At 48.0% G+C, this 17,524-nt stretch overlaps 1 protein-coding gene across 1 annotated transcript in view; it reads left to right on the top strand.

Annotated features, from left to right (window-relative positions):
- The window catches only part of plcd4b (phospholipase C, delta 4b), a 57,851-nt gene extending 48,952 nt beyond the window's left edge, over positions 1 to 8,899 (top strand). Inside the window, exons 13-16 of the mRNA XM_072262379.1 lie at positions 2,277 to 2,455; positions 3,657 to 3,792; positions 8,104 to 8,253; positions 8,721 to 8,899. Coding sequence (XP_072118480.1) covers positions 2,277 to 2,455; positions 3,657 to 3,792; positions 8,104 to 8,253; positions 8,721 to 8,818 — 563 coding nt within the window. The 3' untranslated portion in view covers positions 8,819 to 8,899. The remainder of the gene's footprint in view (positions 1 to 2,276; positions 2,456 to 3,656; positions 3,793 to 8,103; positions 8,254 to 8,720) is intronic.
- The last annotated feature ends 8,625 nt before the right edge of the window (positions 8,900 to 17,524 follow it).

The raw sequence follows: 17,524 nt of genomic DNA, 5'->3' as shown, positions 1-17,524 counted from the left end.
ACTCCCAGGGGTTTGTTATTCTATATATAAAGCCATGAACCCCTGGTTTAGACCCCAGCCAGTTACCCACTCCCAGGGATTTGTTATTCTATATATAAACCTATGAACCCCTGGTGTAGACCCCACCTGCAACCCACTCCCAGGGATTTGTTATTCTATATATAAACCCATGAACCCCTGGTGTAGACCCCATCTGCAACCCACTCCTGGGGATCTGTGGTTTTATATGTCAAACTCCCAGAGCCCATCAGTCATTGGAAAGTCTGTGCTGCAGTTCTTAGTCCAATTGGCATGCACAGGAGCTCAAAAAGGCCGAACGTGGGTTATCACAGCAGTTTTGGGAATACCTTCCGAGCACATGGGTAGCTCCTAACAAGATTGCCTTTGGAGAGAATTAACCGTCCGGTTAAATTTACCAAGAAGACTTGCATGTGTGGGATCAGGTAATGATTGGAGATGGTGGCCTTGTTAAGACTTCGGTAATCACCACGTGGGCAGCCACCACCTTCGGACTAAGGGACCATACGGAGGGGTGAGGCCCAGGGGCTATTTGACTGGCATATGATGCTGTCTTTCCACGTCGACAAACTCGGACTTCGTGGTTGCCGGTTTCCCTGGGTCCAGTCTGTGGGTCGAGCACCAATGTGGTGTTTGACCCCATGTTTTGTGACTGTCATGGAGAATGTGGGCTTGGTGAGGTGTGGGAATTCACCCAGCAGTCGAGTAAGCTCACGTGCAGTGGTACATATGCCTGACGGAGTCGTTGTGGGGAACTTACTCGGGGAGCAGCGTTATGACCCAAAGGCCTTGACATCCACAAGCCGGCAAATTTAAAGATCGACTGTGAGCACACTGTAAATCTGCACCGAGCAGAGGTCTGGCCACTTTAGCCAGGATGAAGTTCCATGTGTCACATTGCCCAGTGAAGCACAGCATCACGCATTGTGTCCTGTAGGTCTGGATTTTGCTACTGTTGGCCTCCAACAAGGTTTGTCACTCTCTGCCTTCTCATCGATAGCCGATGCTGACAGCACACTTACAAGCACCTGTGTCACACAGGAAGTGTAGCCCTGAAAGGGAGTCCGTAATGAATAGTAGATGACCCAAGCAGCTGGAACCCACGGTGTTCACAGACCTCTGATGTCCCGATGTGCTGGCACTGTCGAAGCTGCATGGCAGTCGGCACTTCCTAGCATTCATACCAAAGTGAGCGTGGTTAGAAACACACACCCGGCATTGTCTGTTTCACAGGCTCGGGCGACATTATGATGGGATCCTTGTTGTGCTTGTATTCAGGCGGGTGTTCAAGCAGGCTCACCACTCTTACAGTTGTGGAATTGCTGAGAGACGCTATTGCGTAGTAGAAGTTGGTGTTGTCAGAGGTGATTTCTTGCAGAGCAAATTGGGTCTCAGTTTGTACAAACCAAATGATGGAATTTTGCTCCTAAAACTCCGGGAGTTTCAAAGCGACTGCATTGGCCGACATGTTCAGTAACTCTGGAATCGTCCTAGAACATTGGGGTCACTAATGTAAAATTCACAAATAAAACACAGTGAGGTGTTTTATGTTTAATGAAACTTGTAATACATTTTATTGAACTCTAAAACTTAAAGGCAAAAGTGTGCTAAAAATCCTTACATAATATCCTCATCACGTCCGACCACCCCTTAAAGTGAAACCCCAACTCAATGTCTGTGGTTGTGAATTATGTACATTCCTCCCAATTACATTACAGTACAGTCATGGGGTCATGGTCGGGTCAAGGTGACAGTCGGGGTCACAGCAACTGTGGTCAAGGTAGGATCACAGTCAGGATTGTGGGGATGGTTGGGGTCACAGAGGGCCCATGGCCAGGGCCACTGTATAGTGGGTGTCAGGGTTGATGTCATTCTGATGTTCAGAATCATAGTAATGGTTAGGGTCTTCGTTCCAGTAGGGGTCATTATTGGGTTTACAGTTACGGTGGGGTCATGGTGACTGTTAAGGTCAGCGTGATGGTCAGAGGTCATGGGAATGATGGTCACATGATGACATCGGGTTCACATGGTAATAGCAGTGACAGTCAGAGGTCACGGTGATAAGCTCACAGTGATGTTAATGGTGGGGTTCATGGTAAGGTTGGGGTCGGGGTGATGTTAAAGCTGGGGTCACGGTTGTAGTTACAGTGACAGGGTCACAGTTGGGGTTATGCTGAAGGTGTGGGTGACGGTCTGCAAAGGGCATTCCTCTACAACCCCCACCCCCCCGACTAACGCTCTTCCTCTCTCCTGTTGAGTTGCTTTGAACTTCCAGTCAGCGGGGGAGGAGATGGATCTTAACGACGGCCTCTTCACCACCAACGGCCACTGCGGCTATGTGCTGAAGCCCGCCTTCCTGAGGTCAACAGACTCCACCTTCGACCCCGACCATCCCAAGGAATCTGCTGGGTACCGACCCCTAAACCTCACCATCCAGGTGACCAGCCACCCTGAGCTTGCTTCGTTGAACCGTGGGATGTGGGGGGGGGGGGTGGGCTCTGCAACCGTGATAGGTGCTACACCTTCTCCCTCAACACCATTCACCTGTGAGTCTGCTGGGGTCATCTGTTATGTTCACTGCTCCCGTTGTAGCCTTCTCTACGTCGATGAGACCCAACACAGATTGGGGGAACTGCTTCGGTCTGTTGGCTGCAAAAGACTTGCCTATAGCACTTCCTCTGGCAGCTCGTTCCACGTACTCACCACCCTTTGTATGGGAAACCTCGCCCTCTGGTCCCCTTTAACTCCCTCTCACCTGAGTCCTGTGCCCTCTAGTTTTAGCGTCCACTACCCTGGGGAAAAGACTGTGACCATTCACCTTATCTGTGACCCCACCCCCGTGTTATTTTATAAACCTCTGTAATGTCACCCCTTAGTCTCGTTTGCTTCAGAGAAAACAGTCCCAGCCTATCCAGTCTCTCCTTATAACTCAAGCCCTCCTGTCCTTGCGAATTTTTTCTGCAACTTCTCCAGCTGGTCACATCCTTTCTGTAGCTGGCCGACCGGAATTGCTCACAATATTCCATAAGACCGTAGGACACAGGAGCAGAATTGGGGTATTGGGCCCATCGAGTTTAGTCAGCCATTCCACCATGGCTGATTTATTACCCTTCTCAACCCCATTCTCTTGCCTTCTCCCCATAACCTTCGACACCGTTACTAATCAGGAACCTATCAACTTCTATTACATATGCTCAGTGACTTGGCAATGAATTCCACAGGTTCACTACCCGCTATCTAAAGAATTCCTCCTCATCTCTGCTGTAAAGGGAGACCCTTGTATTCTGAGGCTGTGCCCTCTGGTCCTAGATGCTCCCACTTTTGGAAACATCCTCCCCAAGTCTACTCTAACTAGGCCTTTCAATATTTGATACGTTTCAATGAGGTTCCCCCCTCATTCTTCTAAACTCCAATGAGTACAGCCCAGGACTATCAAATACTCCTCATAGGTTAACCCTTTCATTCCTGGGATCATTTTTGTAAAACCCTTTGTGCTATCTCCAATGCCAGTGCATCGTTCCTTATCCTTTCTCTGTGGCCTGATCTGCACACGATAGACACTGCACCAGTGTGGCACGTTCCGTCCCTCCCTTTCTCCACATCTCACGTCCTACCCCCCCCTCCTCTCTGTCTCTCAGGTGATCAGTGGACAGCAGTTACCAAAAGTGGCCAACAGTAAGCAGGGATCGATCGTGGACCCTCTGGTCAGGGTGGAGGTACATGGAGTACCCATGGACAATGCGAAACAAGAAACCAAGTACATCGACAATAATGGTACATGCTCTCCCCGACTCCATCACCACTATCCCCTGTGCTGAATGGTCTCAGGGGGGATGATTGGGCTTGGGTCTGAGGTCGAACCAGGGTCAAAGGTCCAGCTTTAAGGCAGAGTGCAAGATCAATGGTAGGATTATTGGCTGTGTGGAGGAATAGGGGGATCTCAGGATTCACATCCATAGATCACTCAAAGTTGCCTTGCAAGTTGACAGGGTGGTTAAAAAGGCTTATGCTGTTGGCCTTCATTAGTCAGGGGATTTAATTCAAGCAGCAAAATAACGTTGCTGCTCTATAAAACCCAAGTTAGACAACAATTGGAATATTGTGTTCAGTTCTGGTCACCTCATTATAGGAAAGATATGGAAGCTTTAGAGAGGGTGCAGAGGAGATTTACCAGCATGCTGCCTGGATTAGAGAGCATAATGAAGACAGTTGAGTGAGCTAGGCTTTTTCTCTTTGGAGCAAAGGACAATGAGCAGTGACTTAATAGAGGCATACAAGATGATAAGAAGCATTGATAGAGTCAGATTTTTTCCTAGTGTGGAAATGGTTAATAGGGGATATAACTTTACTGTGATTGGTGTAAAGTATGGTGGGGGGGATATCAGAGGTACAGTAGGCTGTTGCAGAAAGTTGGGGGGAGTGGTGGTAGAGGGAGACTCATTAGGGACATTTAAGGGACTCCCAGGATTAAATGCAGTGTGAAGCTTCTTCCACACCGTCCCATCACACGCTCCTCAGTTAGACACAGAGTGAAGCTCCCTCCGCACTATTCCATCATTCACTCCCAGGTTAGACACAAAGTGAAGCTCCTTCTATACTGTCTCATCACACACTCCTGGGGGCAGACACAGAGGTAAGCTCCGTCCACACTGTCCCTTCACACACACACTTCCCGGGTCAGACACAGACTGAAGCTCCCCTCTTCATGGTCAGCTGGGTGTCATTATACACCAGTCATTGAAAGTGGGCATGCAGGTACAGCAGGCGGTGAAAAAGGCAAATGGTATGCTGGCATTCATAGCAAGTGGATTCGAGTACAGGAGCAGGGAGGTACTACTGCAGTTGTACAAGGCCTTGGTGAGACCACACCTGGAGTATTGTGTGCAGTTTTGGTCCCCTAATCTGAAGAAAGACATTTTTGCCATAGAGGGAGTACAAAGAAGGTTCACCAGATTGACTCTTGGGATGGCAGGACTTTCATATGATGAAAGACTGGATCGACTAGGCTTATACTCTCTGGAATTTAGAAGATTGAGGGGGGATCTTATTGAAACGTATAAAATCCTAAAGGGATTGGGCAGGCTAGATGCAGGAAGATTGTTCCCGATGCTGGGGAAATCCAGAACGAGGGGTCACAGTTTGAGGATAAAGGGGAAGCCTTTTAGGACCGAGATTAGGAAAAACTTCTTCACACAGAGAGTGGTGAATCTGTGGAATTCTCTGCCACAGGAAACAGTTGAGGCCAGTTCATTGGCTATATTTAAGAGGGAGTTAGATATGGCCCTTGTGGCTAAAGGGATCAGGGGGTATGGAGAGAAGGCAGGTATAGGGTTCTGAGTTGGATGATCAGCCATGATCATACTGAATGGCGGTGCAGGCTCGAGGGGCCGAATGGCCTACTCCACCTATTTTCTATGTTTCTATGTCTCATCACAGACTCCCAGGGCAGGGACAGTATAGGGTAATATTCACTTCCTCAATTGGCTCAAATCTATCCAGAAGATTAGCAGTGATAGCCAATCAAAACAGAGTAACATGTAATTGTAAATAGGTACCAACAGGTGGCACTTTCCTGGCACTGAGTCACTAAAATGCTCCCTCTGGTGATCGAAACATGAAATTACAGCCCAAATCCACAAAGCTGCAGATGCTGTATATGTGAAACAAAACCAGACAATGCCAGAAACACTCAGACCTTCAGGCAGCATCTGTGGGGAGAGGAACAAGACCAACATTTCAGCCGAGTAACTCTATCAGAACTGGAAAAAGTTAAAGATGAATAGGATGTAGAACAATACGGTACAGAAACAGGTCCTTTGGTCCACAATGTTGAGCTGAGCCAATTAAATTAGTCATCCAATGGCCAACTAAACTAATCCCATCTGCGTACAGAATGTCCACATTCTTTCAGTTCTTTCACAATCATGTGGCTACCCAAAGGTCTCTGAAAAGTCCCTGATATATCTACGTTTACCACCACACCAGGCATCACCACTCTCTGTATAAAAAGAATCTTGCCCATCATACCTGCTTTGAAATTACCTCCTCTCACCTTGAGTGCATGCCCTCTGGTGTTAGTCATTTCAACCCTGGGTAAAAAATGCTATCTGTCTACTCAGTCTCTGCTTTTCATAATCTTATACACCTCTATCAGATCTCCTCTCAGCCTTCGCTGCTCCAGAGAAAACATATTTGTTCAGATTCACCAACTTCAATGGGCTCCTCCCACTAAACACATCTTTACCTCCCCCTCTCTCTGCTATCACTCCCTCTGTGAATTCCTTGTGCATTTGTCTCTCTCCACTAGTCTCCCTCCCGGCACTTATCCCTGTTAGTGGCAGAAGTGCTACACCTGCCCATTCACTCCTCCCTCACTTCCACTCAGGGCCCCACACAGCCCTTCCAAGTGAGGCAACACTTCACTTGCGAACCTGTTGGGGTCGTTTATTGTGGCCAGTGCTCCCAATTGGCCTCCCCTGCATTGATGAGACTCGATGTAAATTGGAATCCGCTTTGTCAAGCACCTCCGCTCAATCTATCAAAAGTGGAATTTCCTGGTGCCCAACCATTTTAATTCCTATCCCAATTTCCATTCCGACATGTCGGTCCATGGGTCCTCTTTTACCATGATGAGGATGGAGGAGTAACACTTCATATTCCATCTAGGTAACCTCCAACCTGTTGGCATGGTCACTGATTGCTCCGTTCGGTAATTTTTTTCCTCCCCCTTCCTCTATTCCCCACTCTGGGCTCTTACCACTTCTACTCAGCTACTTATCACCTTCCCCCCGGTGCCCCTCTTCCTTCCCTTTCTCCCATGGTCCACTCTCCTCTCCTATCAGATTCCTTCTTCTCCAGCTCCTTTACCTTTCCCACCCACCTGGGTTCACCTATCACCTACTAGCTAGCCCTTCTCCCTCTCCCCCTACCTGTTTATTCTGGTGTCTTCCGCTTTACTTTCCAGTCCCGAAGAAGGGTCTCTGCCTGAAACATCAAATTCATTTCCATAGATGCTGCCTCACCTACTGAGTTTCTCCGGCATTTCATGTGTGTTGCCTTGAGTTAGTCTAAAAACTGGGGTGTAGGAAGAGGGGGAGTAAATTAAATCAGAAATACAAAAACCAGATAATGACAGCTGCTAGTGTGAAGCTGAAAATGGAATGGCCGGATATCTGAAATGGTGATCTTAAATGCTGAGGATAATGTGGCCAGTTGAAAGGCGAGATGATTATGTTGGGCATCATTGTTCCTAATACTTGAGGCCAAAAGTGGAGAGGTCAGGGTTAGGGTGGGAAGGGATGCACAATTAGTGACAGGATTGGAAATTTGGAGACATCCATGTGGAGATGTGGAGTGTGCCAAGTCAGACTGTGAAAACAGGCAGGAGGAGCCCATGTGCACATCAGATCAAAGTTACACACAGACACACAGATACACACACGGACACACATGCACATATAAATGTGTGCACACACCCACACGCAAAGACACACATGCGTACACAAACATGCAAAATTAGGAACTGGTCATTTAAAACTGAAATGTCTGTGTGTGCACACCTGTGTATGTGTATCTGTGTGTCTAAATGTTTGTATGTACAGTATGTATCTGTGTGTCTCTTTGTGTTTATGCATCATGTGTATGTGTACTTGTAATTCATAGTTGTGTGTGTACATACATGAAACACTAATTGTGTGCGTAAATCTCTGTATGTGTACAATATGTACTGTATGTATATGTAGTCTTTGTGTAGGTCTGTGTGTGTGTGTGTGTGTGTGTGTGTGTGTGTGTGTGTGTGTGTGTGTGTGTCTATATATGACCGTGTGTCTTTAAAAGTGTCTGCATATCTGTGTGTCTCTGTATGTTTATCTGTATGTATGAGATGGTGGGGGGTAGTGTTGTCTGTGTCGGTCCATCTGTGTGCACACAGTCTGTCCACAGTCCAGCAGATGAGGAACGAGGCTCAGACCCCAGCCCCTGCTGCTCTCTGTAGGAGGCGCCCTGGGGTGGGTCCTGGGACCCCGTCACAGAGGAACGCCAGGACTTGCTGAATCACTGTGTCACCTCCCATCCTTGCTTTTGCAGGATTTAACCCTGTGTGGTACGAGACGCTCAGCTTCATCGTCCATGTCCCGGAGCTCGCCCTGGTGCGGTTTCTGGTTGAGGATTATGACCTGGCCTCGAAGAACGACTTTGTGGGGCAGTACACAATACCACTGTCCTCCATGAAGGAGGGTGAGGAACCGCTGAGAACCCTACGGTTGTGTGGAAGGGGTGGTCGGGGTCGGGGCCGGGGGGAGAGGGAGGGGGTTGCTGGAGAGGTGAGGAAAGGAGCGAGAAGGGGAGGAGTAGAAAAGAGACGGAGGGAGGGGAGAAGGGCAAAGAAAGGGGTAGGGACGAAGAGGGAGAAAGGGAGGAGGGGAGAGGGTCATAGTGGGTTGGAGAGGTGGGGGGAGGGAGGGGTTATGGAGGGGAGGAATAAAGAAGGGGGGGTCAGTGAGTAGGAGGGAAAGTGAAGAGAAGTAGGTGGAGGGAAGGGCCAGAGGAGAGAATAGGATAGGAAGGGAGGGTTGATGAGAGCTGGGGAGGGGTGAGAAGCGATGGGAGGGTTGGGGAGGAGGAAGGAGTGGGAGGGGAGAAGGGGAACGGGGTGAGGATGTGGGTCCCAGTACCTGCCCTCTGTAACACTGCACTCCCCACAGGTTACCGGCACGTCCACCTGCTCTCCCGGGACGGCACCCCCATCGCACCCGCTTCGCTCTTTGTCCATGTCAGCATCGCAGAGGCTGCCGGCAGATAGTGGAGGGGGAGGGGAGTTACACTGCCTACCTAACCCTCCAGCTCCAACCCTTCCCACCCCGCCTCCCCTGAGTTCCACACGTCTAAACCCCATCCACCCAGCTCCCCCCTCCCCCACGGCACACAGCAACCCCCAGGGTGCTCCTCAACCTGACACAGTGGGTGAGCAATCCCTCCTCCTCCTGGTGGGCTGCTGGGGAGACGGGACACAGGTGGGGGCTCCCCAAGCGTGGCAGTTGCTGACGTTTGGAGTTTGCCAGCCAGGCACTGGGATCATGGCTTAAATGGTGTCCAGTAAATGGGGTGACTGTTTGAATGAGATGGATTGAGGGGTGAAACACCATCCCCCCACTATACCAGAGATAGAGGGTTGGTCCCCTTAGATAAGGTGACATTTCTGCCCTCGATCTTTCGTCGCTCGGATCTGTGACCTCAATGAATCAGATCACTGACGTACATCATGTAACTTGTTGTTTTGCGCAAGATGTAAAAATCATAAGTTTCAAAAAATAGATAAAAAGAGGAATAATGAAGTAGTGTTAATTGTCCATTCAGAAATCTGAATGAGGAGGGGAGAAGCTGTTCCTAAAACATTGAGTGAGTGTCTTCAGACTCCTGTATCTCCACTCTGATGGTAGTTATGAGAAGAGGGCTTGTTCTGGATGGTGATGGTGTTCATGATGGAAGCAACATCTTTTGAAAATCTCCTCGATGGTGGTAACAGTTGTGCCTGTGATGGATCTGCTGAGTCTACAACCCTGTGTAGCTTTTTCCCATCCTGTCCGTAACTGGCAGCAATGCAACCAGTCAGAATACCCTCCATGGTACATCGGCAGAGATTTGCAAACCTTTGCATATCTCCTCTAGCTCCAGAAGAGCTGCTCGTGTGCCTTCTTTGTGATTGCATTAATGTGTCGTGGCCAGGATTGCTCCGCGGAGATGTTGGTGAACTTGGGTGAGTAAAGATGATTTCCATCTCTGGTTTCTGTGCTGTGGAGCACACAGGGTTTTGATTGACTGGTTAGACCCCACTCATGCAGCCTGTGACTGTAATTGCCTCCTGGATGTCTGAGTCTGAACCTCCATCTCAACATCTCCCGTGTCCGGATGTGTCCTACAACACGAACGTCATCTTCAGCTTCATCCCGAACAATGAAATATTAAAATATTGCCATCCAAACTCTGCCAGCTTCAGATTACTTCCTTAATCTTTATCACAAATAGTCCCTATGGAAAGCTTGCTTGGGTCATTGGCTTCAGTAACAGTGCAGACACAGCAAACCATAAAACTGCTTTGGAAACAAAAGAGAGCTTTTGACGCATCGGTCTCCATAAATCAGAGTTTGAAGTACAGGAGGTGGGATGTTGAAGTTGTATAAGACGTTGGTGAGACCTAATTTGGAGTATTGTGTGCCGTTCTGGTCATCTAACTACAGGAAAGGTATCAGCAAGATTGAAAGAATGCAGAGAAAATTTACAAGGATTTTGCTGGGACTTGACCTGAGTTATAGGGAAGGGTTAAGTAGGTTTGGACTTTATTCCCTGGAATGTAGGAGAATTAGATACAACAGCAGACCAAGTAATAGAAAACTTGACCGTGATATACACAATTATGAAGAGTATAGATAGGGTTTGCAGGATCTTTTGACTAAGATTGTAAAGAATTAAAAAGTCATGGATTAAAAGTGAAAGCTGAAATGTTTAAGGGGAACATGAGGCAGAGCTGCACTCACAGAGTGGTGTGTGTGGAATGAGCTATCAGCGTAAGTGGCGGATATGGGTTTAATGTCAACATAGAAGAGGAGATTTGATAAGAACATGGACAAGAGGGGTTTGGAGGGCTGTGGTGCAGGTGCAGGTTGATGGGACTAGGCAGAATAACAGTTTGGCATTGACTACATGAGCAAAAGGGCCTGGTTTCTGTGTTGTAGTGTTCTATGGCTCTATGACTGCAGATGCCAGGATTTGGAGCAACACATGACCTGCAGGAGGAACTCAGCAGGTCGAGCTTTATTGTTTGTCAAACTCTCTTTGGAGCAAGAGAGGACGAGAGGCAACTTAAAGGCAGCAGGGTGGAGTTTTGGTGAACAACGCTTTCTAGCAACAAAAACCTGTGTTCAATTCTTCCTGATCTCCGTAAGGGTGTGAACGTTCTCTCCGTATCCGTGTGTGCTTCCTCCCACATTCCTGGCGTACAGGTTAGGGTTAGTAAGTTGCAGGCATGCCAGATTGTCACCTGAAGCCTGGCAACACCTGCAGTCTGCCCCCAGCTCAATCCTCGAACGGTGATGGTCGTTGTCACAAACAACACATTTCACTGTAGGTTTTATTGTACGTGTAACAAAGATGATCTTGATGGTAACCATTGCAGCCTGGCTCTCCATGAGAGGACATTTATGTAAAGTGATTGGAGGAAAGCTTAGGGGGGGTGTCAGCCAGGTTTTTGTTTTACGCAGAGAGCGGTAGGTACATGGAATGCTCTACCAGGCAAATACATTAAGGGCATTTAAGGGACTCTTGAACAGGCATTTAAATGATAGTAACATGGAGAGCTACGGGGAGGGAAGGGTTAGATTGATCTTGCAGTAGGTTGAAAGGTCGGTACAACATCGTGGGCCAAAGGACCTGTACTGTTCTATGTTCATATCAGTGATTTGGTGGAGAACAGAGGTGGCAGAATTAAGTTTGCAAGTGACACCAAAACTGGTGGAGTGGTGCACAATGTATAAGGTTGAATGGGAAAATGAGCCAAGGAATGGCCAATAGAATTTAACTCAGGCAAAGTTAAGTTTGGGAAGTTATAGTCATAGAGTAACATAGTACGGAAATAGGTCTTTCCGCCCAACTCATCTGTGCCGACCATAGCTTCCTCTCTGCTAGTCCCAGCAGCCTATAGCCCTCCAAGTCCCTCCCCTCCATGAACCTATCCAAATATCTCTTCAGTGTTGCAATTGTACCTGCCTCAACTACTTCCGCTGGCAGCTCGTTCCACTGGCCTCTGTGTAAAGCAGTTACCTGTCAACAAAGCAAAACATACTGGGAAGACAGAGGATTGGGAAGCTTTTAAAACCCTACAGAGAGTACTAAAAGAATCATTAGGAGGGAAAAGATGAAATGTGAAAGCAAGCTAGGAAAAAATATCAAAGTGGATAGTAAAAGCTTTTTCAAGTATGTAAAATATAAAAGAGAGATGACAGTGGATATAGGATTGCTAGAAAATGAGGCCAGAGGAATAACAATGGGAACCAAATGGATGGCAGATGAACTAAATGGGTATTTTGCATCAGTCTTCACTGTGCTAGATGTTGAAAGGTGTAAGGGAAGAGAAGTGAGTGCAGTCACTATTACAAGGGAGAAGGTGCTCAAAAAGCTGAAAGATCTAAGGGCACATAAATCACTTGGACCAGATGAACTGCACCCTAGCGATCTGAAAGAGGTAGTGGTAGAGTTTGTAGAGGCATTAGTAATGATCTTTCAAAAATCATTGGACTCAGGCATGGTGCCAGAGGACTGAAAAATTGCAAATTTCACTCCATTCTTTAGGAAAGGAGGAAAGCAGCAGAAAGGAAATTATAGACCAGTTAGCCTGACCTCAGTGATTGGGAAGATGTTGGAGTCAATTGTTAAGGATGAGATTATGGAGTACTTGGTGACACAGGAGAAGTTAGGATAAAGTCAGTTTGGTTTCCTTAAGGCAAAATCTTGCCCGATGAACCCGTCGGAATTCTTTGAGGAGATTACATGTAGGATAGATAGAGGATGCAGTGAATGTTGTACATTTGGACTTTCAGAAGGCCTTTTGGCAAGGTGCCAAACATGAGGCTGCTTACCAAGTTAAGAGTCCATGGTATTATGAGAAAGTTACTGACACGGTTAGAGCATTGGCTGATTGGTAGGAGGCAGCGAGTGGGAATAAAAGGATCCTTTTCTAGTTGGCTGCCAGTGACTAGTGGTGTTCTGCAGGGGTCAGTGTTGGGACCACTTCTTTTTATGCTGTATATAAATGATGTAGATGATGGGATAGATGGGTTTGTTGCCCAGTTTGCAGATGATACAAAGATTGGTGGATGGACAGATAGTGTTGAGGAAACAGGTTGCAGAAGGACTTAGGCAGATTAGGAGAATAGGCAAGAGAGTGGCAAATGAAATACAATGTTGGAAAATGCATGGTCATAGTAGAAATAAATGAGCAGACTATTTTCTAAAATGGGAAGAAAATCCAGGAATCTGAGATGTAGAGGGACTTGGAAGTCCTTGTGCAGAACACCCTGAGGGTTAACTTGCAGGTTGAGTCGGTGGCGAGGAAGGCAAATGCCATGCTAGCATTCATTTCAAGAGGTCCAGAATACAAGAGCAGGGATGTGATGCTGAGGCTTTATAAGGCACTGGTGAGGCCTCACTTTGAATATTGTGAACAGTTTTGGTCTCCTCATTTAAGAAAAGAAGTGCTGATATTGGAGAAGGTTCAGAGGAGGTTCACAAGGATGATTCTGGGAATGAAAGGGTTATCATGTGTTTGATACCTCTGGGTCTGTACTTGCTGGAACTTAGAAGGATGAGGGGGGATCTCATTGAAATCTTTTGAATGTTGAAAGGCCTAGACAGAGTAGATGTGGAAAGGATGTTTCCCATGGTGGGAGAGTCTAGGACAAGAAGGCACAGCCTCGGGATAGAGGAAAACATTTAAAACAGAGATGCGGAGAAATTTCTTTAGCAAGAGGGTGGTGGTGTGTGGAATTTATTACCACAGGTAGCTCTGGATGCCAGGTCGTTGGGTGTATTTAAGGCAGAGTTTGATTGGTTCTTCATTGGACATGGCATCAAAGATTATGGGGGAGAAGGCCAGAGGAGGGGAAAAGAGGATCAGCCATGATTGAATGATGGAGCAGACTCGATGGGCCAAGTGGCCTAATTCTGCTTCTATGTCTTATGGTCTTTTTTAAACCTCTTCCCTCTTGTATCTATGCGCTCTAGTTTTGTACTCCACAACCCTGGGAAAAAAACTTCAACCACCAACCTTCTCCATACCCCTCAAGGTCACCCCTCATTCCACTCAGCCCCAAGGAATGAAGATCCAGTGTGGCCAACCCTCTCTGGAAATGAGACCCTCTAGTCTAGCAGCATCTTCATGAACTTCCTCTGTACTTTCTCCAACTTGCCGATGTCTTTCCTATAACAGGGTGACCAAAGCTGTACACAATACATACTCCAAAAGTGGACTCACTGGCAACTTATACGACTAATATAATGTCCCACCTTCTAAAGCTGATGCCCTGATTGATGAAAGCCAATATGCTGAACAGCTTCTTCACCACCCTTTCAGTGACCTGCACACTTGTACTCCCCGGTTCCTCTGTTCCACAATACTGTACTTTTAAGTGACCTGGTTTGAATGTTCGAAATGCATCACCTCGTACTAACCTAAGCTGAAATCTGTTTGCCACCCCTCAGCCCATCTCACTGACTGATGAAGATTCTTTGCAATTCATTGTAATCAGTTTAACAATCAACAAAACCCCTTATTTAGCGTCATCAGCAAACTTGCTAACTGTTTTGTGTGCATTCACATCCAAGTCATTAACATAAATGATGAATAATAGGCCTCAGCACTGACCCCCATGGAATCCCACTGGCCACAGACCTCACCCTCACCCAAACATAATCCTTTGCTTCCTATTATTGGGGGTGGTGGTAGAGCCAGACACATTAGGGACATTTAAGAGGTGACATGGTAGCATAGCACTATTACAGGGCCAGTGACCTGTGTTCAATTCCCACTGCTGTCTGTAAGGAGTTTATACGTTCTCCCATCACCACATGGGTTTCCACCGGGTGCTCTGGTTTTCTCTCACATTCCAAAGATGAACTGGTCAGTAGGTTAATTGGTCACACGGGTGTAATTGGACTCATTGAGCCAGAAGGGCCTGTCACCATGCTGCATCTCTAAATGAGTAAGCTCTTAGATGGAAGAATGGGGGGCTATGTAGGAGGGAAGTAGCAGACTGACTTCAGTTGTCAGGAAGTTGCTGGAGGGAATTCTGAAGGACAAGATCTTTCACCTCTCCCTTTAGTTACCTTTTTGAAAAACTCCAGAAGACTCATCAGACAGGACTTCCCACGTACAAAATCATGTTGACTATTCCTGATCACTATTACTGACCATCCAAGTGATGGTAGATCTTGGAGCAGGTTGAAAGGTTGAAGCAACATTGTGGGATGACGGATCTGTACTGTGCTGTAATATTCTATGTTCTAATGCACTCAAAGTTGGCCCTCTTCCAGTTCAGGGCGTTGGCCTCAGTGGGGTTGGTGCTCGGTGCAGTGAAATCTCCAAGGGCTCCACCAGGAAAATGGATTTGTGCCCGTCTGCGTTTTACCAAGTATGCATATGGGTGGGTATTTTGTGGAGAGTGTGCCTGGGGGCAAGGGCCTGGACCAGTGATCAGGTCAGGACACTGGGTACTTCCGAGGGTGACTGACTCCAAGCAAGACTCCACAGTAAGACCAATTGATTCACTAAGACCACTGAGCTCAACCTTCACCCCTTACTTTGTACACCAAGGATTTACTCAACAGTCCTTTCAAAGACAAGAACAGAGCCCAGGGTGGTGAAGGCCAAGACCAGGGGAGCATAGACTCAGGACGAGAGAGGAAGGATTTAAAATGGACTTGAAGGGCAGGGTTTTTTTTCACACAGAGGTTGGTGACTATGTCTAATGAACAAACAACCAGAGGAAGTGGTTTAAGGAGATCTTGGACAGGTACATGCAGGGGCAGGGCTAGGCTCACAGGGGTGGAGGCCAAACATAGGAAATTGGGACCACTTGGATGGGCACCGTGGCTGGCATAGACTGAAAGGGCTGAAGGGCCTGTATTGCTCCATGAGCCCATGCATGGGTCGTGGATGACTCAGTGGCTTTGGAGAGGGTCCCACACTCGGACCCCTGGCAGAAGCACTGTCTATTATGGACCCGTCTGCTGTTCGCTCCTCAGTTCGCTGCTGCTATCGATGGCTCCCGCTAAATTTGGGGCTTCTCTCTGTGAAATGCGCCTATTTATAACCTCCGATGTCAAAGCTGCAGGCACCACTCTGGGTCTCGGGTGAGGCACTTGGTGCAGGGATAGTTACACCCTCTGGGATATTTTCAGTGCCCCTCCATCTCAGACCCTCACTGTGACTCGGGCTGTTCTCCCTTGACCCCCCCCCCAGCAGATAGTGTCCCCCACCCTCCAAGACGATTTTGATTGTCAGTGAGTTCCCCAAAAGGAGCGTGGATTGTGGCAGGGGAGGTTCATACTGCGGAAGGGTACTACTGAGGAAGGAGGCCACCGTGAGAGGGGCAGTACCGATTCCATGCCCTATATCTGTCGCCAGGATGCAGAGGGAGTTGGTGGATCTCTGGGACAATAGGAGGCTCTGGGTGTCTGCCGTGGCCCTGAGTCTTCCGATTCGGGAGGGCGGTCGGTCAGCGGGCGGCTCTGCCTCGGGACACGTACACCGAGCAGCCTCTGAGGTGGCGTGCGCCAGCCACACACACGGCGGTTCGCGGCGCCGGCGGCGGGCATTAGCCGCGCCGCTATGCCGGAGCTGCCGGGCTTCACTGCAAATCTGGGTCAGCGTGCTCCTAAGCTGCGGGGAATGGCGCTCTGGCCGTGAAAGAGACCCGCTATTGCGGATGGTGGCGCGGCGGTTCGGGGGTGTGGAGTGATTCCAGCGGGCGTTCTCAAAGGACCTGAATCTTGCGGTCTCCTTCGGGAGCCGCCCCCCGAACTGTGCCGTTTCGCGACGCGCCGAGGCGGTTCTTATTCTCCGGCGCACACCCCACCCTTCACGGTGGCAATTGCACGGTAGCGCCAACAGTAAGACTGGGGTTCTTTGAGATGTCGGAGGAAAGCGGAACCAGATAAAGTTTATTTTCACTGTCTTGTACGATATGAAATTTGTTGTCTTGCCGCAGCAGTACAGAGCAAGGACATAAAATTATAAATTACCAATTAAATAAGTAGTGCAAAAAAAAACCTCATTAAGATAGTGTTTATGGTCACGGGGAGAACATCTGGCAATCAGCATCGAACCTAGGTCTCGGGAGCTGGAAATAGTGACTCCACTAACTAATGCTCTGTGCTGTTCACTTCTGCTTGCAAATCCCCCTGCCGTTGGCCAATGACGCAGGTGTAAATCCTAGATTGGTTATGTGTAACGCTCTACCGCGGGTTACAGTCTATCTGGGTTCAATTCCTGCCGCTGTCTGTGAACAGTTGCTACATTCTCCCCCCCCCCCCATTGCGTGGGTTTCCTCCGGGTGCTTCACTTTCCTCCCCCATTCCAAAGGCGTACGAGTGAGGGTTACTAAGATGTGAGCACCCTTCCCCTCTACCCGCCTTCTTATTCTGGCTTCTGCCCCCTTCCTTTCCAGTCCTGATGAAGAGTCTCAGCCCAAAACGTCAATCATTTATTCCTCTCCATAGATGCTGCCTGACCTGCTGAGTTCCACCAGCATTTTGTGTGTGTTACTCTGAATCTCCAGCATCTGCAGAATCTCTTGTGTTTTCAACACACACTTGTGTAAATGAAACTGTTTCAAATATTTATTTTAAACAAAAGTTATGGCTCTGAGCTGGCTCAGAAGGAGGGTGGTGCAAGTTAAGAGGGGCAAATAGTGTCTCTGGGAACACCAGTAAAATTCCCTGAAGTTCTCATTCCTTG

This window comes from Mobula birostris, chromosome 6 (assembly GCF_030028105.1).
Source record: "Mobula birostris isolate sMobBir1 chromosome 6, sMobBir1.hap1, whole genome shotgun sequence".
Lineage (NCBI taxonomy): Eukaryota > Metazoa > Chordata > Chondrichthyes > Myliobatiformes > Myliobatidae > Mobula > Mobula birostris.
The sequence above is the reverse complement of the archived record's forward strand: the minus strand, read 5'-3'. Positions and strand labels throughout refer to the sequence as shown.